The sequence below is a fragment of the Papaver somniferum genome, chromosome 4, assembly GCF_003573695.1.
Source record: "Papaver somniferum cultivar HN1 chromosome 4, ASM357369v1, whole genome shotgun sequence".
Taxonomy (NCBI): domain Eukaryota; kingdom Viridiplantae; phylum Streptophyta; class Magnoliopsida; order Ranunculales; family Papaveraceae; genus Papaver; species Papaver somniferum.
In genome coordinates, this window is record NC_039361.1 from 23,566,270 (window position 1) to 23,585,216 (window position 18,947).

The window sequence follows — 18,947 nt, forward strand, 5'->3', positions numbered from 1 at the left end:
ACCTTGATCATTATGAGATTGGTTAGGGCTCAACTACATTCCAGTCCGAAGTTAACTTGGTAGAAGGCTAGTGTCTGTAGCGGCTTAATACAGTATGGTGTTCAAATCTGGACTAGGTCCCGAGGTTTTTCTGCATTTGCGGTTTCCTCGTTAACAAAATTTCTGGTGTGTGTGTTATTTCTTTTCCGCGTTATATTTGTTTATATAATTGAAATACTACAGGTTGTGCGTAAGTTCAATCAATTGTGAATCCAACCTTTGGTTGTTGATTAAATTGATTGACACTTGATATTGGTTTTTGATACCGTCCAAGTTGTTTCTTATATCAATCAGGATCACGGATTTCTATCTGTTTGATTTGCTGATTATATTAAGAAACATAGATATAACTCTTTGATATATTTCTTGATTGAGCTCGCTTTATTAGTTGGTGCTCTCAGAATCATATTGGAGTTAGTCCATACAGATTGCTAGGCGAAATATTGGGTGTGGTTGTTAGACACCCTCTTTTTAAATCTCCTAATTACATAGCTTGGTACCTTTAACTTTCGCATACTCGTGTGATACGAAGAGAGGAGAGGTCATTCATCTAGGACCGAGATAGATCACTCGATGTTTTGGTGCGTATTGTTACTCTCGGGCGGTTATGTTAATGGTTTTGGCATGATTATTAAATATTGTTGTTTGAAATGAACATAGGAGACAAGTAGAGTTTAAGATCAACGAGTCCGAGGTGTTCGTGGTGGGAATGTTAACGGTAATGAAGATGAAGAATAAATGAATTCTTATTTTCCAAACTTATGTCTTTAGCTATGAATGTCAAAACTAAAGTCTTTAACTTATGTTTTTTGGTCGAACTAAAACATGTTTTTCAGTCAATGGATGAAAGTATTTGGTTAGTTTAAAAATTGTTATGTTTGCCTAGGACGCGATAAAGGAAGTACAATTTAGGGAAATATACAGGAATTCCGATCGTTTTTAAGATACGATCGGTAGATGTGTACCTTCGAAAAGACCGATTCGCCTTTTCACCAGGGTATAATTTTGCCAGGATTTCAGAATTGGTTCATATAAACATCTTTGAAGACCGATTCTGAATCAAAATTTCCAGAATATTGACAGGCCGATAGAATCGGCGATGTATAAAATCTTACAAACCGATTAGCTTGAGTAAAAATGTAATTTTTTATGTGAGTTTTGTTTGTCAAGAATATGTTTGTGTAAACATCACTAAAGACTGATTCTTACCAAACTGTAGTTGAGGTTTTAGCTTATAAACGATTTATGTATACATCCACATCGAACGATTCTTTTAAATAAAAATTCCATTATTTTGTTTATTTTTGGGATAGATTCAGTTTATGTGCATACTATTATCCACAGATTAAACCAAAGGAAATTTTATGTGGTTTTGCAAGTTTAAAATCGATTTATGTGAACATTGATATAAGCCGGTTGTTGGAATTGATTTCGGAATAAAAAGTCGTTGAGTGTTAACCTATATAAGGACCCCAAAAAATGGAAATGGAGAGACTTAACATTTAGATTCCACTACATCAAAGGAGATATGCGAGAGTTCCTTAAAATTAGAAGAATGGTTACTGACCATCATCTCAGAGCTTTTCGTAGTGAGAAAGTGAGTAATTTAACATGTTTATCCTTTTCTCATCATTTGATGTTTGCATACCAAAATGTAATTTGTTTAATCTAAGATCGAATGACTCAATAACCTATGAAGAATACGTAATGGTGAACGAAGGTTCATGCATGGTAGGAATTATAGCGCGTTGACCAAATATGCTCGAAGGTTCATTAACGATTGTTGATGGGGAAAAACTATTTGTTGGTTTTTAGGAAGTGAAAAGACGACCGTGCAGACGAAGACTCCTTGACCGAGCAAACTGCTTAACCTCAAACAGATGCACTGCACGGGAGTGCTTTGAGTTCGAGAGATCAATCTGTAGGACTCCGACCTAAACCAAGACAATGGCCATTCCAGAGTCAATTCGGTCACAAAGAGGGAAGAGGTTCGATCTGTAGGAGGAAAGCTGAGAAGTATGTGAGATCAATGGTGATCAAGGATTGTGAATGTGTTGTAGGTTTCTACACAATCAACCAAGTCTCTGCACGACCTGGAACTGGTTTAACCACGATTTCCCACTTTCCCACTCTTTCACTAGAGAAACCGTCACACTTACTGGAGATCAATGTGTCTACATTCTTACAATATAAATAAGTCTCTGAATCTACGATTGAAATAGACAGACAACATCTATCGTCTAACCAACAATCATCATGTGAGCAACACTTTGTCCTAATTGAGCAGAATTCAAACTTATTCGAACTTAGCAGTTCATTTGCAGAAACCTACAACACATTCACAAAAAAAAAAAACAATCCTTGATCACCATTGATATCACACACTTCTCAGATTCCCTCCTACAAATCGACCCTCTTCCCTCTTTGTGACCAAATTGACTCTGGAACGTCCATTGTCTTAGTTTAGTCCGGAGTCCTACAGATTGATCTCTCGAACTCAAAGCATTCCCGTGCAGTGCATCTGTTTGAGATGAAGCAATTTGCTTGGTCAAGGAGTCTTCGTCCGCACAGTTGTCTCTCAACTTCCTAAAAAAATCAGCAAATCGTTTTTCCCCATCAACAGATTGGCGACCACAGTGGGAGATTAATCTCTCGGTTGCAAACCCAATTCACAAAGATGTTTGATCTTAGGTCAGGTTCAGTTACAAATCCTAACCCAAATGGTGCCAGCACTAGCAACGATGGTGGTACTCTAGGTACTGCTCCCACTTCCAACAACGATGCTGGTGACACTACTCTTTCTCAAACCAACGTCGGAAACAATCCTTTTTTTGACCGGTCTCCTGAAGAAATCAGAGAAAACCCACCTACCATAGTTGATCTCATGAAGGTGCGGGAGACTTTTTCCAAGAATCAGATTGACATGGCTGCAACACAGAAAAAGTTGTGTCCTTATCTCAAAACTCTCACAGACAAGATGTCAAAGAAAACTCAGGAGAAAGGAAAAGCCAAAGAAACATCTCCGACTGCTGATCCTGAAGTCTCTCCAATCCATGTGGTAGATGATGAAGAAGTTCGTAAGGATGCAGATAACCTCCAGTGAAGAAATCCAGATGTTTCATCACTCGTGGAGACCTGGAACGCTTTATGGGGGATTGAGGAAAAGACAAAACACCATCTGTATACCGTCATCAACCTCCATATCCTGCTGCTACACAAAGAATTCCTCTCCAGAAGGGCTATACTTCTCCAACGTTCACGCTTTATAATGGAACACGGAATGCTCGAGAACATGTTTCTCGGTTCTTGGAAGCACTAGGCGAACATGAACACAACCATGTCGTCCATTCGAAGGAATTCTCAAAGTCTCTGACAGGCCGAGCATATACATGGTACAATAATATCGCACCGGGGAGCATCACTAGTTGGGAAGAGATGGTTAATGATTTCTACCAGAAATACTTCTTCGTCTCAGAGCAGATTACTCTCTTTGATTTAGGAAGAATGTCTCAGAAGAACAATGAACATACGAACGACTATGTGAAAAGGTTCAGAGTCTAAGCTTTGGATTGTCATGATCCAAATGTCAATGAACAACAACTAGTGGACTTGTGCATCAACGGAATGATCCCGGTCTACAGAGCTTTGCTGGAGAATCTGCGATTCCAGACTTTCTCAGAGCTTCATGAAGCATCCAAACAGTCAGCAACCACTGCTCCGGACTTACTGGAAAGAACAAAAGCTATAAAAGTCGAGGAACCGTGAGCAACTCGAGGAAGTTACAGGCGCCTGATCAATAAACAATACAATCTCCAACCTTCCATGAATTTTGTTGAAGGAAGCAAGAGGAAAGCTGAAGCGCAGCAGCATAAGAATGTTCCTCCAACATCCCATCCTACAAAAGCATTAAGGAAGGACAACCAAACTCGAAATGCACAAGCGCCGACGCAGCGTCAGCCAAATGATCAAGAGCCTGAATTTCCTTTTCCCATTGGAGAGGTGATCGAGCTATTAGAAGTCTGGATCCAAGATGGTGCAATGAAATTTCCTCCTGTCAGAAAAGAGCCAATAGAGGAGGAAACGGAGAATCCTCGTTATTGCCGCTTTTATAGTTTCGTCAATCTTCCAACAAGCTATTGTAGAATCTTGAAACGCATATTCAAAGAGAAGGCTGATACGAGAGAATTGGGGATTGAAGGAGTGCACATGAATCCTCTCCCAATCAGGACCTTTACACTATCCGAACAACCGGTCAAAAAAGTAGTTCAATCCTTGACCGAGCACATATGTGAATTGCTTTATTTGTCAAAGGCTCAAAGGAAAGACATGTTCGCGGATCTGAATCATATAGTGTCCGGAAAACACATTGAAAAAGTGGGGTTACAACAACCACACCCAATACTTCGCTTAGAAATCTGTATGGAAAAACTCCAATATACTTTCTAGAGAATCAACTAGACAGTCAGACTCAATCTAGATAAAAAGTATATCAAAGAGTTTATATCTCAATCTCTCGATTTGATATATACTCAAGCAAATAGAAATCTGCGAGTCTTTATCAAATACTAGATAGATACCTTGGATGGTACCAAAGACCAATATCCAAGTATCAATCAATTTAAATCAACAACCAAAAGGTCGGATATTCTAATTGATTGAACAACGCACAACCTGTGATATTTCAATTATATAACAAAATATAATGCGGAAAAGAAATAACACAGACACCGGAATTTTGTTAACGAGGAAACCACAAATGCAGAAAAACCCCGTGACCTAGTCCAGATTGAACACACACTGTATTAAGCCGCTACAGACACTAGCCTACTCCAAATTAACTTCGGTCCGGACTATAGTTGAAACCCAATCAATCTCACACTGATCCATGGTACAGTTATGATCCTACGTCTCTGATCCTAGCAGGATGCTACGTACTTGATTCCCTTAGCTGATGTCACCCACAACTAAGAGTTGCTACGACACAAAGTCGAAGACTTTAATAAACAAATTTGTATCACACAGAAAAGTCTAAGGTAATAGATAAATCCTTCTCCCACGAATATACCTACGAGTTTTGTTCCGTCTTTTGATAAATCAAGGTGAACATGACCTAATTGATAAACCAGACTTATATTCCCGAAGAACAGCCTAGTATTATCAATCACCTCACAATAATCTTAATCGACGCAGCGAAAAAAGATATTGCGGAATCACAAACGATGAGACGAAGTGTTTGTGATTTCTTTTATATCTTGCCTATCAAAGATATCAATCTCAAGCCAATTATTACAATTGTACTCGTACAATATAAATAACAAGATCAAATCACACAACTACAAGAAAAAAGTATCGGTCTGGCTTCACAATCCCAATAAAGTCTTTAAGTCGTTAACCTGGTTTAGAAGAAGAAACCAAAGGTTAAAGGAAAATCGACTCTAGCTTAGCACAACTAGTTTCACACAGAAGGTGTGGGGATTAGGTTTCCCAGTTGCTAGAGTTCTCCCTTATATAGTTTTTCAAATCAGGGTTTGCAATCAATGTTAGCTTGGTAATAAAGCATTCAATATTCACCATTAGATGAAAACCTGATTAGATTCAAGCTAATATCTTTCAACCGTTAGATCGAAAACTAGCTTGTTACACACAAATGAAATGCACGTTTCTATACTTGTGTAACCGTACCCAAACTTGTACATTTGTTGGTTCAAAAATAGTCAACCAAATGGTTAACCATATGATCACTTTCATATAAACCATATTCTTCTTCACCATAACTAGTTCAAGTGACTCAAATGAACTAGTTAGAGAGTTGTTCAATTGCAAAGAAATCTTATTAACTACACAAGATACAATTGAAGCAAAAACGATTTGATTCACTCGAACCGGTTCATGAACTATATAGCCACAGTTTGAAATTTGCATTCCTTAGTTTATATAAGAATAATTTCACAAACATCGTTTTTAGATATAACCTACTCGAGTTCGCGAACGGAGTTCACAAACTCCAGCAGAATTTCTCGGGTCGAGAACTTCCGCTAGTTCGCGGACTTGGCTCACGCCATTGTTCCGGTTCTTTTGATCAACAAAGTTCGCAAACTTCGGTTCAAGGAATAAGGACTTATACATATATGTATTTCCACAACAATGCTTATATCCTCCAATGGTTATATAATCTAAACTCTCATTTTAATCATTTGAAACATTCTTAGAGGACTTTGATATTTTATAGTTTTTATTCACAAACTATTTTTTGTCAAAGTAAGCAATTTTCAAAGTGATTGAAACTTGTCATGACTTTCGTCACTAGGTAAAGATGAACTTGGCTAAAGCGAAAGCATACCAACACATATTTCGAGAAATAGATAAGCGAGATAAACTCAGCTCGAAATAGTAAATGTGTATAATCTAAGTCTATATAGCAAAACGACTTTTGCCTCAAGATAGGAGATAAATAGACTTTTGGGTTATATATAAGTTCAAGTCTCCACATACCTTTTAGTTGATGAAGATCCACCGGTTCTTTGAGTAGTCCTTCGTCTTGTATGATGATTTCCATGGAGTTCTTGAGCTCAACTACACTTTCTATCCTAGTCCAAGACCTTAGCTATAGTAGACTAGAAATCAAGACTTATAGTTTTGATCACTAACATTGACAAACATGCTTGAGATAGAAACACATGCGAGTTCGACCGAGCAATGCTCTAACAATCTCCCCCTTTGTCAATTTTAATGACAAAACTATCAATACATATGGAATACAAAAAATAAATAAATTAACTTTTGTAGCTCCTATTCCACATGTCTAATCTTCAATATTACTCGAAATCTTCGTCACTTCCAAGTACTCCAATGATCCCAGAGGTTGTAAGTTCAGCATCACCGTTGTCGAAAATCCGTAGCTATAACAACGAGAAAACAAGAGTTCTCAATCATTGTTATACAGTGTCATAGTATCATTGCACAACGTCAAAGTCCAATTATATCACAACTTCAACAACAATACTATGGTGATATGTATCACTTCCCCTTAGTCAATACTCCATCTCACATGGAAACCACTCCCCCTTACATAATGATCCAAAAACCATATGTATTTGTAGTGTGAACTACATATTAATTCTCCCCCTTTTTGTCAATAAAATTGGCAAAGGTACAAGAACGGGATCCTATTGAAATTTCCGAAAGAGACATTTCATGACCAAAAGAAAGAAACACATATCATCTTATTTAGATGCAATCATAAAGCCGAAGCTAAATGCATTCATCAAGGAGTTTATAAAGATACAAGATAACCCCTACAATATTCCACAGCCGCACTCCCCACAAAGATTTGGCAATTAAGCACAAATTCAATTACGAACTCTCCCCCATAAAATGTCATTCCCGAAATAACAACAAGAGCGACCTTAATTTCGAAAGAAAAGAAAGATTTCTTTGGACATAACAAATCACATACAAGTATAAATTTGAATCCAAAATACTTAATTAAATTAACCACAAGAGAACCCATGATTAATTCAATCGAAAATGCTCAACATAAGTGAACTTATGGAGACTAAAAAGTATTTAGATTAATCACAAGAGAACCCATAATTAATCTAATCGAAATACACAACCAAACTAATCACAAAAGTAATCAATTTAATTGGTCATGCTCATCATAAGAAAACTTACGGAGCAACAACTAAATAACCAAACAAGATGATTAATTTAGTTGAATATTCTCGACATAAAGTATCTCGCGGAACAACAACTAAGCTAATCAGAAAAATAATCAACTTGGCCGTTTTAGTGCTCAACATAAGACACTTTAAGGAGCCTCATAGTAATACATAAAATACGGATCAAGGAAGATCAATACTGCGGAATACACAAGGATTCATTCTATTTTCCATCACTATTCGCATAACGACATTCAATAGACATAATCCTTACAAACAAAAGATTTTTAACCTATCTTCCATCAAAAATTGACATAATAGGCGTAACTTTTGTATTTGTCAAAAGTCTATTCATTCTTTCATCAATACATGCATATAAATGTACGAAAGACTTTACTTTTGACAAGGTAGGGGACAATCATAGTTCACGGACGCAAACACACATATCCCATAACAATATTGCAATGTATAAAACCATAAAGATTAATACTGCAAAAATCATCTTCCAAACAAACTTATAATTTCAATCAATAAATCTAAAAACATAAAGATGAAAACGTTGGACATAGCTATGTGTAATCATAATAATGGCTATTCCAAACTCTAGTTATTCTTCTAACAAAAACAAGAAAATAGAAGATTTACTAGGCAATAAGACCTTTGAAGAATTCTTTATCGTCCCCGAACTCCTTGTCGTCAACAACCGTTGGGACATAAGGTTCATTAAGGTAGGAGTTTATATCAATAAACCTTCTTGGCTGATGATGTCGAACCAGGGCCTTCTGAATCTCATGAGTCTTATACACAAAAGCCTTTATTTGTTGAATCTCCTTTCGCATCTCCTTCAACTCTTCAAGAACATCACAAAACTTCTGAGAGTTTGAAGGAAATGCTCTTGGCTTCCTCACATTCCTTCTCTTTCTTTTCAAGGTAGGAGATAACGGATATTTCTCTTTTTCCTTCATGATTGATGGCTTAACAATCATATTAACATCTTTTCCATCAGAAGACATCACGCTTGGAGTATCCATACGTATGGGGTTGTGAGAGGAAATCACAAATTGAACTCAACAAGTAGTCTTGAGATAAAAAAGAGGTTTTGAGGAAGGACAAAGGAATGTAGGGTTTCGAAACCTTTGAACAGGTTCGTACACGTCCAACTCACAACCCTATAAAGAGTAGAATTGTCGATAATAACCCTCCTTTGTTGATAGACAGGGAAGAACAAAACTTTTCCTAAAGCCTGAGAGGTACAAAATCATTGTCTCTTTTGATCAGGCACATGAGACAAGATTTCCAAAACAACACAATCAAGTTGCGTTGTGGTGAACAACAATTTGTCCACCATTACAAATAGAGTTTCCAAGAAATGGGTCAATTTTTTCTTCCAGATTAGTTGGGTTCTCTTCTGAAAGAATATCGAGATTGATGTATGTATTTCTACAGTTATCAAAATCAATATTTTCACCAAGAAGTGCAACACTTGATTTCTCATCTTCATTAGAATCATAGTTGTCAGACATTTCATCAAGAATTGTGATAGACACATTTTTGTGTCTAATTTGTATCGATTCTATATATTGATAGTTCTCATTCTTGTATTTATTTTGGTATTTTATCTCTTTGTATGTGTTTTTGGAGAAATAAGCTTTTGCGGCGAAATTGGCTCAAAACGTGGCATTTGAACCTCCGTAGCAGACGTACCAGTGACATCCTAGAAATACCCCGGAGGAACCCCAAGAAAAGTGTTGAAAACATCCCAGAAAAATTACTAAACGCACCCAAGGGACAAGTGTTATACGGACTCTAGAAGCGGATAAGGGGAGACCACTGGATAAGGGGTAACCTTTCCCCTTCACGTTCAAATTCTGAATTTGGGCGGGAAAATAGAAACTCTCCTGGAAGTTTTGGCAATCGTGATTTGGAGGAGTTTGAGGTCGATTAAACCTCTGAGTTTCATAGGATAGACTCCTTATGGGTCTAGGAATCTAATACGGGTGTTGAAATCGATTATACTGGGCTAAATCGACGGATTTTTATCACAACAACAAAATATGAAAAGTCGCGCGTGCGACCTTTTTTGGGGAATTTTAGAGAGTTTAAAGTGCTATAAACCTTCCCAAAAATTTGTATCTATCTAAGGAAGAGTTTAGGATCAAAAGGAAATCTCAGAAACGCGTATTAATTCTAAAACAAGATATTGCCGCAACTTTGCCGTGAAGAGAAAGAAAGAGATTTTGGAGAGATTTAATCGGCCTTTTTGATATAAATAGATTTGTTGGGTCATATAGAAGGGGTGTCGAGAGTTTGGGAACCTGAGGAGGGCCAGAGAAGAAGAAATCAGAGTTCGATCAAACTCTGTTTCTGCTGCTGCTGAAGAAGAACACGAAGAACGGACGTCTAAAGACAATCGTTCTTCAACAGTGTTTACGACAAAGTTGTGGGGGTCGCAGCTGCAGTCTCAACAACACTTCATATATATCGTTCTTTTTGTAATAGTGAACAACGCCTTTGCAACAGTTATTTCTGTTGCGATTTTTCTGTTCAATTGTTTTACTCCCTTTTAATCAACTTTTGAGCTTTATACATGTATTTTGAGATCATGATTAATATGAGGAGCTAAACCCCAACACTGGGATGACGGAGGAAACCCTATTCCACGCATGTGGTAATTTTAATAATTCTTTATGACTTTTTGCACTTATTTTAATTGATTCATGATTTTCACTAATTAGTTGTGATTTCGTTTGATGGTGTATGCTTAGACGTAAGAGCTTTTGATACACCATGCTTGTGATTTACATCTAAAGTTTTAAAAATCTCTTTTTGGCAAAGAATAAGAGTCCATATTTTAATATTTGAGCTATAATTGATTGGAGTTATTAATTGAGTCACATGAATGGAATTTGGTGGAATCCTGAATCTCAGTACCTCTCGATACCGTGACAGCTTTCCTTGTACATATTATATTAAGTCTAAAATCGAATCTCAACAAGTCCGAGAAACGAACACTTTACTCATCATCATCAGTTTCATCTGTTTCCCTGTTTTTAGGAGGAATACGATTATGAAGTTTAACTAATGCTTTAGGCTTATGTCTGGAGAACTGTTTACTTCTCTTCAACAGAAGATCCCTAAACTGTCTTGTGATCATCGAGACCGACTTGTCAAGATCTTCATCTGATGAATCTGTCTCAGAGTGATCATCTTCGGAGATATACACTTTTTTACTCTTATCAAGTAATTTAGTGTCCTTTTGTGCTTTGAACGCAACATCCTTACTTTTGGATGAAAGTTCGTGATCAAATATCTTAAGCTTCTCAACCAGCGTATTTCTGGAGAGATTATCAAGGTTATTTCCCTCAACGATGGCATGCTTCTTAGAGTCGTATCTAGATGCCAGCGATTTGAGAATTTTCATCACAATGTCCTTTTCAGGAATAATCTTACCCAATGCAAAAGATGCATTAACAATTTGAGAAACTCTGTGATTAAATTCATCGAATGTATCTTCATCTGCCATACGAAGGTTTTCCCAATCAGAATTAAGGTTTTGAAGCCTAGCTTCCTTTTCACTGGAGTTACCTGCGAATACGGTTTCTAAGATATCCCACACATCTTTAGACCTCGTGCAATTTGACACATGGTGCTGAAGATTTGGGGTAATGGCATGTATAATGGCATTCAAACCATCAGAATTTTGCTTTGCAGCATTTATCTCGGCAGGGGTGTATTCACCAATATCCTTGGGAACGTTTACATCACCAACTGCCACGACGAGAGCATTATAGCTATTAACAACATATACTCATGATTGAAAATCACGTGCTTGAAGAAAAGCTCGCATAACAATTTTCCACCACAAGTACTTAGAGCCATCGAAGACTGGTGGTACGTTAATTGAGATAACACCTCTGTCCATAGAGTCAGATCGCTACAAACAAAGACTTGTAACGTCTTAAACGTTTTTGCCTGCTCTGATACCAATTGAAAAAGTGGGGGTACAAAAACCACACCCAATATTTCGCTTAGCAATCTGTATGGACAAACTCCAATATACTTTCTAGAGAGCCAACTAGACAGTCAGACTCAATCTAGATAAAAAGTATATCAAAGAGTTTATATCTCAATCTCTCGATTTGATATATACTCAAGCAAATAGAAATCTGCGAGTCTTTATCAAATACTAGAGAGATAACTTGGATGGTACCAAAGACCAATATCCAAGTATCAATCAATTAAATCAACAACCAAAAGGTCGGATATTCTAATTGATTGAACAACGCACAACCTGTGATATTTCAATTATATAACAAAATATAATGTGGAAAAGAAATAACACAGACACCGGAATTTTGTTAACGAGGAAACCACAAATGCAGAAAAACCCCGTGACCTAGTCCAGATTGAACAAACACTGTATTAAGCCGCTACATACACTAGCCTACTCCAAATTAACTTCGGTCTGGGCTGTAGTTGAACCCCAATCAATCTCACAATGATCCAAGGTACAGTTATGCTCCTACGTCTCTGATACCAGCAGGATGCTATGTACTTGATTCCCTTAGCTGATCTCACCCACAAATAAGAGTTGCTACGACCCAAAGTCGAAGACTTTAATAAACAATTCTGTATCACACAGAAAAGTCTACGGTAATAGATAAATCCGTCTCCCACGAATATACCTACGAGTTTTGTTCCGTCTTTTGATAAATCAAGGTAAACAGGAACCAATTGATAAACAAGACTTATATTCCCGAAGAACAGCCTAGTATTATCAATCACCTCACAATAATCTTAATCGACGCAGCGAAAAAAGATATTGCGGAATCACAAACGATGAGACGAAGTGTTTGTGATTTCTTTTATATCTTGCCTATCGGAGATATCAATCTCAAGCCAATTATTAAAATTATACTCGTACGATAGAAACAACAAGATCATTTCACACAACTACAAGAAAGTAGTATCGGTCTGGCTTCACAATCTCAATGAAGTCTTTAAGTCGTTCACCTGGTTTAGAAGAAGAAACCAAAGGTTAAAGGAGAATCGACTCTATCTTAGCACAACTAGTATCACACAGAAGGTGTGAGGATTAGGTTTCCCAGTTGCTAGAGCTCTCCTTATATAGTCTTTCAAATCAGGGTTTGCAATCAACGTTAGCTTGGTAACAAAGCATTCAATATTCACCGTTAGATGAAAACCTAATTAGATTCAAGCTAATATATTTCAACCATTAGATCGAAAACTAGCTTGTTACACACAAATGAAATGCACATTTTTAGGATTATGTAACCGTACCCAAACTTGTACATTTGTTGGTTCAACAATAGTCAACCAAATGGTTAGCCATATGATTACTTTCATATCAACCATATTCTTCTTCACCATAACAAGTTCAAGTGACTCAAATGAACTAGTTAGAGAGTTGTTCAATTGCAAGGAAATCTTATGTAACTACACAAGACACAATTGAAGCAAAAACGATTTAATTCACTCGAATCGGTTCATGAACTATATAGCCACGGTTTGCAATTTGCATTCCTTAGTTTATATAAGAATAAGTTCACAAACATCGTTTTTAGATATAACCTACTCAAGTTCGCGGACTGGGTTCGCGGACTTAAGTTCCCGGACGGAGTTCACAAACTCCAGCAGAATTTCTCGAGTCGAGAACTTCCGTCAGTTCGCGGACTTGGCTCACGCCATTATTCCGGTACTCTTGATCAACAAAGTCCGCAAACTTTGGTTCAAGGAATAAGGACTTATACATATATGTGTTTCCACAACAATGCTTATATCCTCCAATGGTTATATAATCTAAACTCTCATTTCAATCATTTGAAACATTCTTACAGGACGTTGATATTCTATAGTTGTTATCCACAAACTATTTTTCATCAAAGTAAGCAATTTTCAAAGCGATTGAAACTTGTCATGACTTTTGTCACTAGGTAAAGATGAACTTGTCTAAAGCGAAAGCATACCAACACATATTTCGAGAAATAGATAAGCGAGATAAACTCGGCTCGAAATAGCAAATGTGTATAATCTAAGTATATATAGCAAAACGACTTTTGTCTCAAGATAGGAGTTAAATAGACTTTTAAGTGATAGATAAGTTCAAGTCTCCACATACCTTTTAGTCGATGAAGATCCACCGGTTCCTTGAGTAGTCCTTCGTCTAGTATGATGATTTCCATGGAGTTCTTGAGCTCAACTGCACTTTCTATCCTAGTCCGAGACCTTAGCTATAGTTGACTAGAAATCAAGACTTATAGTTTTGATCACTAACATTGACAAACATGCTTGAGATAGAAACGCATGCGAGTTCGACCGAGCAATGCTCTAACACACATCTACATTCCACAAACGCTCCATGAACCTCAAGTTACTGACAAAGAAATGTATTACTGGGGACTTCTTATAATGGTCAATCTCAAAGGAAACGAATTCAAGAGATGTTGGCACGACTGTCAATATCATTCCTTTAAAGACTCTCAGAGCTGCAGGCACCACCCGATAAGAAGCCACTCATGCTCCTATCTCAGTCAGAGATCACGAAGGAATACCTAGGGATGCATATGGCAACATCATTTAAAAAAAAACGCTGAGACATTCATTGCTGAAATGATGTCCAAACATAACAAAGGAATATCTTAGGTACTTTCCTGCAATCTACACGAATGCCCATATGTGTCGCAGAATAGGAAAACTTCAATGGGCGTACGAGCATGCAGTCCCACTGTCAGAGGAGTGTCGAACCAACAGAAAATATTTATAGCATGAACGATCAAGCCTAACAAGTTTCATGAAGGAGATCTAGTTCTCAAAGCAACTAAGTGCAATATTCATTCTGCAAAGAACTCCAACTAGGAAGGACCTTTCCTGATCGCTAAGTCCGTAGTTGGTGGATACTACAAATTAATCAACATGGATGGCAAGGAGAGCGTGGCAATAATACACGAGAATTGGCTCAAAGCCTTTGACGCCTGAGACATTCGGCGTTTTGAGGTGTTAGACGTTTGCACAAACACCAAGGCTGCTGAAGTTTGCATTTCTAGGATTTTCTTTTACCTGTATTTTCCATTCCTCCAAAACGTTTGCAATACTTGAATTCGGTGTTTGAATTCAGCAATTTATCAAAGTTCATCTTACTTAAAGAAAATTCCTATCAAATCCAAAAGAAAATCCTCAATCCACTTATCCAAAATCAATCAAAGAAATCAAAACAAAAATAAAATCTCACATCTCTCAGAGGTTCAAGGTTTAAGAGATTATGGGAGAAAAATCAAAGGAAATCGGCAAAGTAAAATTTCTGCTCCTCTGCATCTTTCAATACTTGCAGAGCCGCTTTCCCAACTCCAGCTCTTCGGTCAATTTAGCGATTTTGGTTTCTTTCTCCATCACAACATCACCGAAGAAAGGTACATCAATGTCACATGCATCCCTGATGATATTAATCCTCTGACACAACCATTTCAAGTTGAAGCCCAGTTTCTCAGCCTCACTCAAGTTGTACTCCCAATCAAAGAGTACACCTTTGGTAACAATACTTCTAGCCCTGGTTCGTATATCATCTATAACACGCAAGATAACTTCTACTCGCATTGTCAAGAAGTATGCACGTTCTGGATCTTTGGTAGGAACGATGTGACCATAACTTTCCCATATTTTCTGATATATGCCAACGTAACCTATGGGAATACTGAATCCACCGACTAGATCATGGTGTGGGAGTGGGTTACTGAATGGAGGATCGAAAGCAATCCCTGCATTAGGATATTCATGTACCACCATACGGGTCTCAATCATTCTATCATTGGAGAAACTTCTTCAATCATTGAAACAGTTTCTTCTATCGCTGGAGCAGGAGCAGTTTCTTCTATCATAATTTATTCTATTCCTGGCCCGGTTTCTTCTATCCCAGAAGTAATGACGATTTGAGCTTCGTTCTCTTCAATAACTTCAGTAGAAACATTCTCATGACCCTGAGGTGCGGAAATGGTAATATCATCATTTTGATTCACCATATTTTCCGAATCATCATTGGCTCCATTGTCCTCAACTTCAACATTTGACACCTAATATGAGGATTACACGGGATTAGAACGCTCCAAGCATGGAAATCAAGAGAAATCATCAAATTCAGAATGTATTCAAAACACGAGCAATTAGTGTAAAAGTCATAAAAAGACGTTTTGCAACAAGCCCATATGAGGAGATTTTACACAGTCCTATATAAGACGACGAACTGGGAGCAATTGGTAAGGAATTTAAGGATGAGTCGTATGTCATTCTCTTCGGATGAATTTTCGTTACAACATATCCAAAATTAACAACAATTGGATAAATGAGATAAAAAGATGTGGCCGAAACATCAAACAACATCTTATATTATAATTGAGTAGTCCGTAGCGGTAAAGTCATTGGGTAATGATACCGGTTTTGGGAGACGGCAAAATGAGGTAGGAGCCCCATAACACAATAAAATCTCCTGATAGCACAGCAAAGAGATTAAATCTCTTTTTAAGAATTCTAGGGTTTTACAGTGTAGGGAAGCGAAGGAGGAGGAGGATATATCCAGAACTAAATCTCTAATTATTCCAGGTAAAGTATTTCAATTTCTTCTTCATCTTACTGTTTCATAACTAAATTCGTGGGGAAGTGGTCTGATTGAAACTTTATTACGGGGTTTTGATATCTTAGGGTTTTGGGGAAATTATAGAGATTGGCTTTGGTTTTTTGTTGTTGGGACCGAAAAGTTTTTTTTTTTTAAGGTTTCCATTTGAAAACTTGATGCGGCCACTCTTAATTAGCTTTACTTTTTTTAGTATGTTGTGATTACTTAGTTCAAGCAAGTAAGTTTTATAGGGTTTTGTATGCTAACGAGAGTAGTAGTGAATGTTACGGATACTTGAATTGAAATTTCAATAGTGTGTTCAGTTCTGAGTAGAAAGAAAGATTGAATTGTATAGAGTAAAGAAGGCAGAGAAATTAAGGATCACTATTGCTTTTGCATTGGACTGAATTTGCAACATTTGATTGAGATTTCTGTAGCTGAAACTTTGAGTAATGTTTATTCTTGTAGGGCTTTGTAACGTCCATGCCGAAAGAAGGTTCTGTGAAGGTGCAGAAGCAGTCTGCTTCAGCTGAAAAAGCAGGTAAAAAGATGAAAGACAAGCAAGGGAAACATAGTGTAGAAAAGAAGAACAAGCCAGGCAATGAGATTTTGCCGAGTAAGACTAAACGGGGTGATGATATATCTTCAAGTAAGAAGAAGAAAGGAGAGCAAGACAAGGTAGAGAAACAGGATAAACCCATTGTAAAAGGGAAGAAAGTAGCTAATGAGATTGATGAGATTTTTGCAATTAGGAAGAAGAGGAAGAAAGAGTTAGAGGAGGTGGAAAAGGCAGAAGAAAAAGAGAGTTTGGAACTTAAAAATTCGGCAAAGAAAATGAAGAGAAGTAAGGCATCTGAAGGTGTCGCGTTTGTGGATCCACCATGTCGACCGAGAAGGAAAACAAATGATGGGTTCACTATCTACTCTGAAACTGAGCTAGGGATTGCAAATTCTGATGCTGGTGGTACTCGTCTTTGTCCTTTCGATTGTTCTTGCTGTTTTTAATCATCCTGGTAAGTCAAATTTCGAATTTGATTCCTTTCTTTTTTGTATGAATCATAGCATCATTAGTTTCACCGTTTCACTCCAACTTTCATATTTACATTTAGGAGGCTGACTTGATGAGAAGCTGAGAATGGGTTTTTCCATCATTGCACAATACATTTTGATCTACTAAATGTTGGTGTAATTTTACTGGCTTATGTGTTACATTTTGATCCATTTATTACTTAAAAACTAAAATGCAATGAGTTGAATCTAGAAGAATCTGAGATACCTATATAATGATGAATTTCAGAATGTCCTAAAATCTAGTGCGTCTGTTGTTAACTGCTTACTGAATCTGCTTTCAAGGAAACATTATTTGGTCTCAGAAAACAAGCGGAGCCAGTTCTAAATTGGTTCCAAGGACTGGTGCGCAAATCCATTTTCTAAACATTATTCTTTTGTGTTGTTTTTGTTTCTCAATAGTAACTCGTATGGATAATTTGGTTCTTTTTTTTTGATAATGTAATAAGTTCAGATTTCCGTGATGTTCAGTCATGGTTTCTTTTGTCCAGAGATTTAAATCTTAGTGTCATCATTTTGGGTTTATACAGTTTTAACAAATGTCAATTATCATTGCATACTGTTATTCACTGTTCCGTAATTATCTGCTTTTATACTTTGTGCTTGTATTTGTCATGAATCTGTATATAGAGGTTGAGTTTTAAGGTGGATATCCGCAAATGATCCATACTGCAGAACAGTTTTATGGATGTCTAGCTAGTTTCTGACTGATTGAAATTTTTTACTGGAGTGTGCAAAAGGGGATTGTGTTCTGATGAGTCCGTACATGTTAAGAGGCCTAGAGCTAATTTTCTTGTTTTCTAGGTTTTATTAGCACATTGGTCTTGGCAGGAAGCAACATTTTGTAAAATTTTTATTTGGATTTTGTCTTGCTTTTGAGCAGAACTCAGAATGCATCATAAGCAGCATGTATTTGGCACTGGATTTTGCACCCAATTTCTGTGCATCTGTACTTGATCTGGGCCTGTTACGGCAACTTGGGTGCACAAAAAATTTAAGACATGCTAAAAATAATTTAAAATGGTAACCGATGGTAACATAAAAGGGACGATCATTGATATTCTTGATCTGCAGAGGGCTAATTGCAAAGCCGAAAAGCCCTCTACTAATGCTCTGATTGATAACCCATTCTCACGAGGAGCGTTTGGTACGGAAGGAAAATAGCACAGTGGACCGTGGAGTTAGAAGAGGGAGTTCAAAAATTTAGTCCGCGAGTTACAACACCAGAGGTGTCACTATCCATGCACAAAAACTCCAACAAAACAATTTTTTCACAAAAACCCCATTTAACATAAACTGTCTATATCACTCTTCTAATTTAAATCATCCAAAAAAAACCAACCCCACCTTTAATTTTATAATTTCCACCAACAGCAGCACACCATCGTGCCACCACCTGACCACCATCACCGCCAACCACACCTCTGACCACCACCACTGCACCTCCACCACCATCGCCACCGCACCACCACCACTGACCACCATCGCCTCCAACCACCACCACTGCACCTCCACCCCCGCACCTCCACCACCTCCGACCACCACCACTGCACCTC

At 37.4% G+C, this 18,947-nt stretch overlaps 1 protein-coding gene across 2 annotated transcripts; it reads left to right on the plus strand.

Moving 5' to 3' along the window:
* The first annotated feature begins 16,193 nt into the window (after window positions 1-16,193).
* Window positions 16,194-17,876, plus strand: LOC113274945 (uncharacterized protein C6G9.01c). Of its 2 annotated transcripts, none has more exons than XM_026524368.1 (3): window positions 16,194-16,310; window positions 16,792-17,336; window positions 17,433-17,876. In XM_026524368.1, the coding sequence occupies exon 2, from the start codon at window positions 16,807-16,809 to the stop codon at window positions 17,326-17,328; it is 522 nt and encodes a 173-aa protein (XP_026380153.1). In that variant the 5' UTR covers window positions 16,194-16,310; window positions 16,792-16,806; the 3' UTR covers window positions 17,329-17,336; window positions 17,433-17,876. The 2 variants fall into 2 exon arrangements, with proteins under 2 accessions (XP_026380153.1, XP_026380154.1); XM_026524369.1 differs by having other exon boundaries at window positions 17,436-17,876.
* The last annotated feature ends 1,071 nt before the right edge of the window (window positions 17,877-18,947 follow it).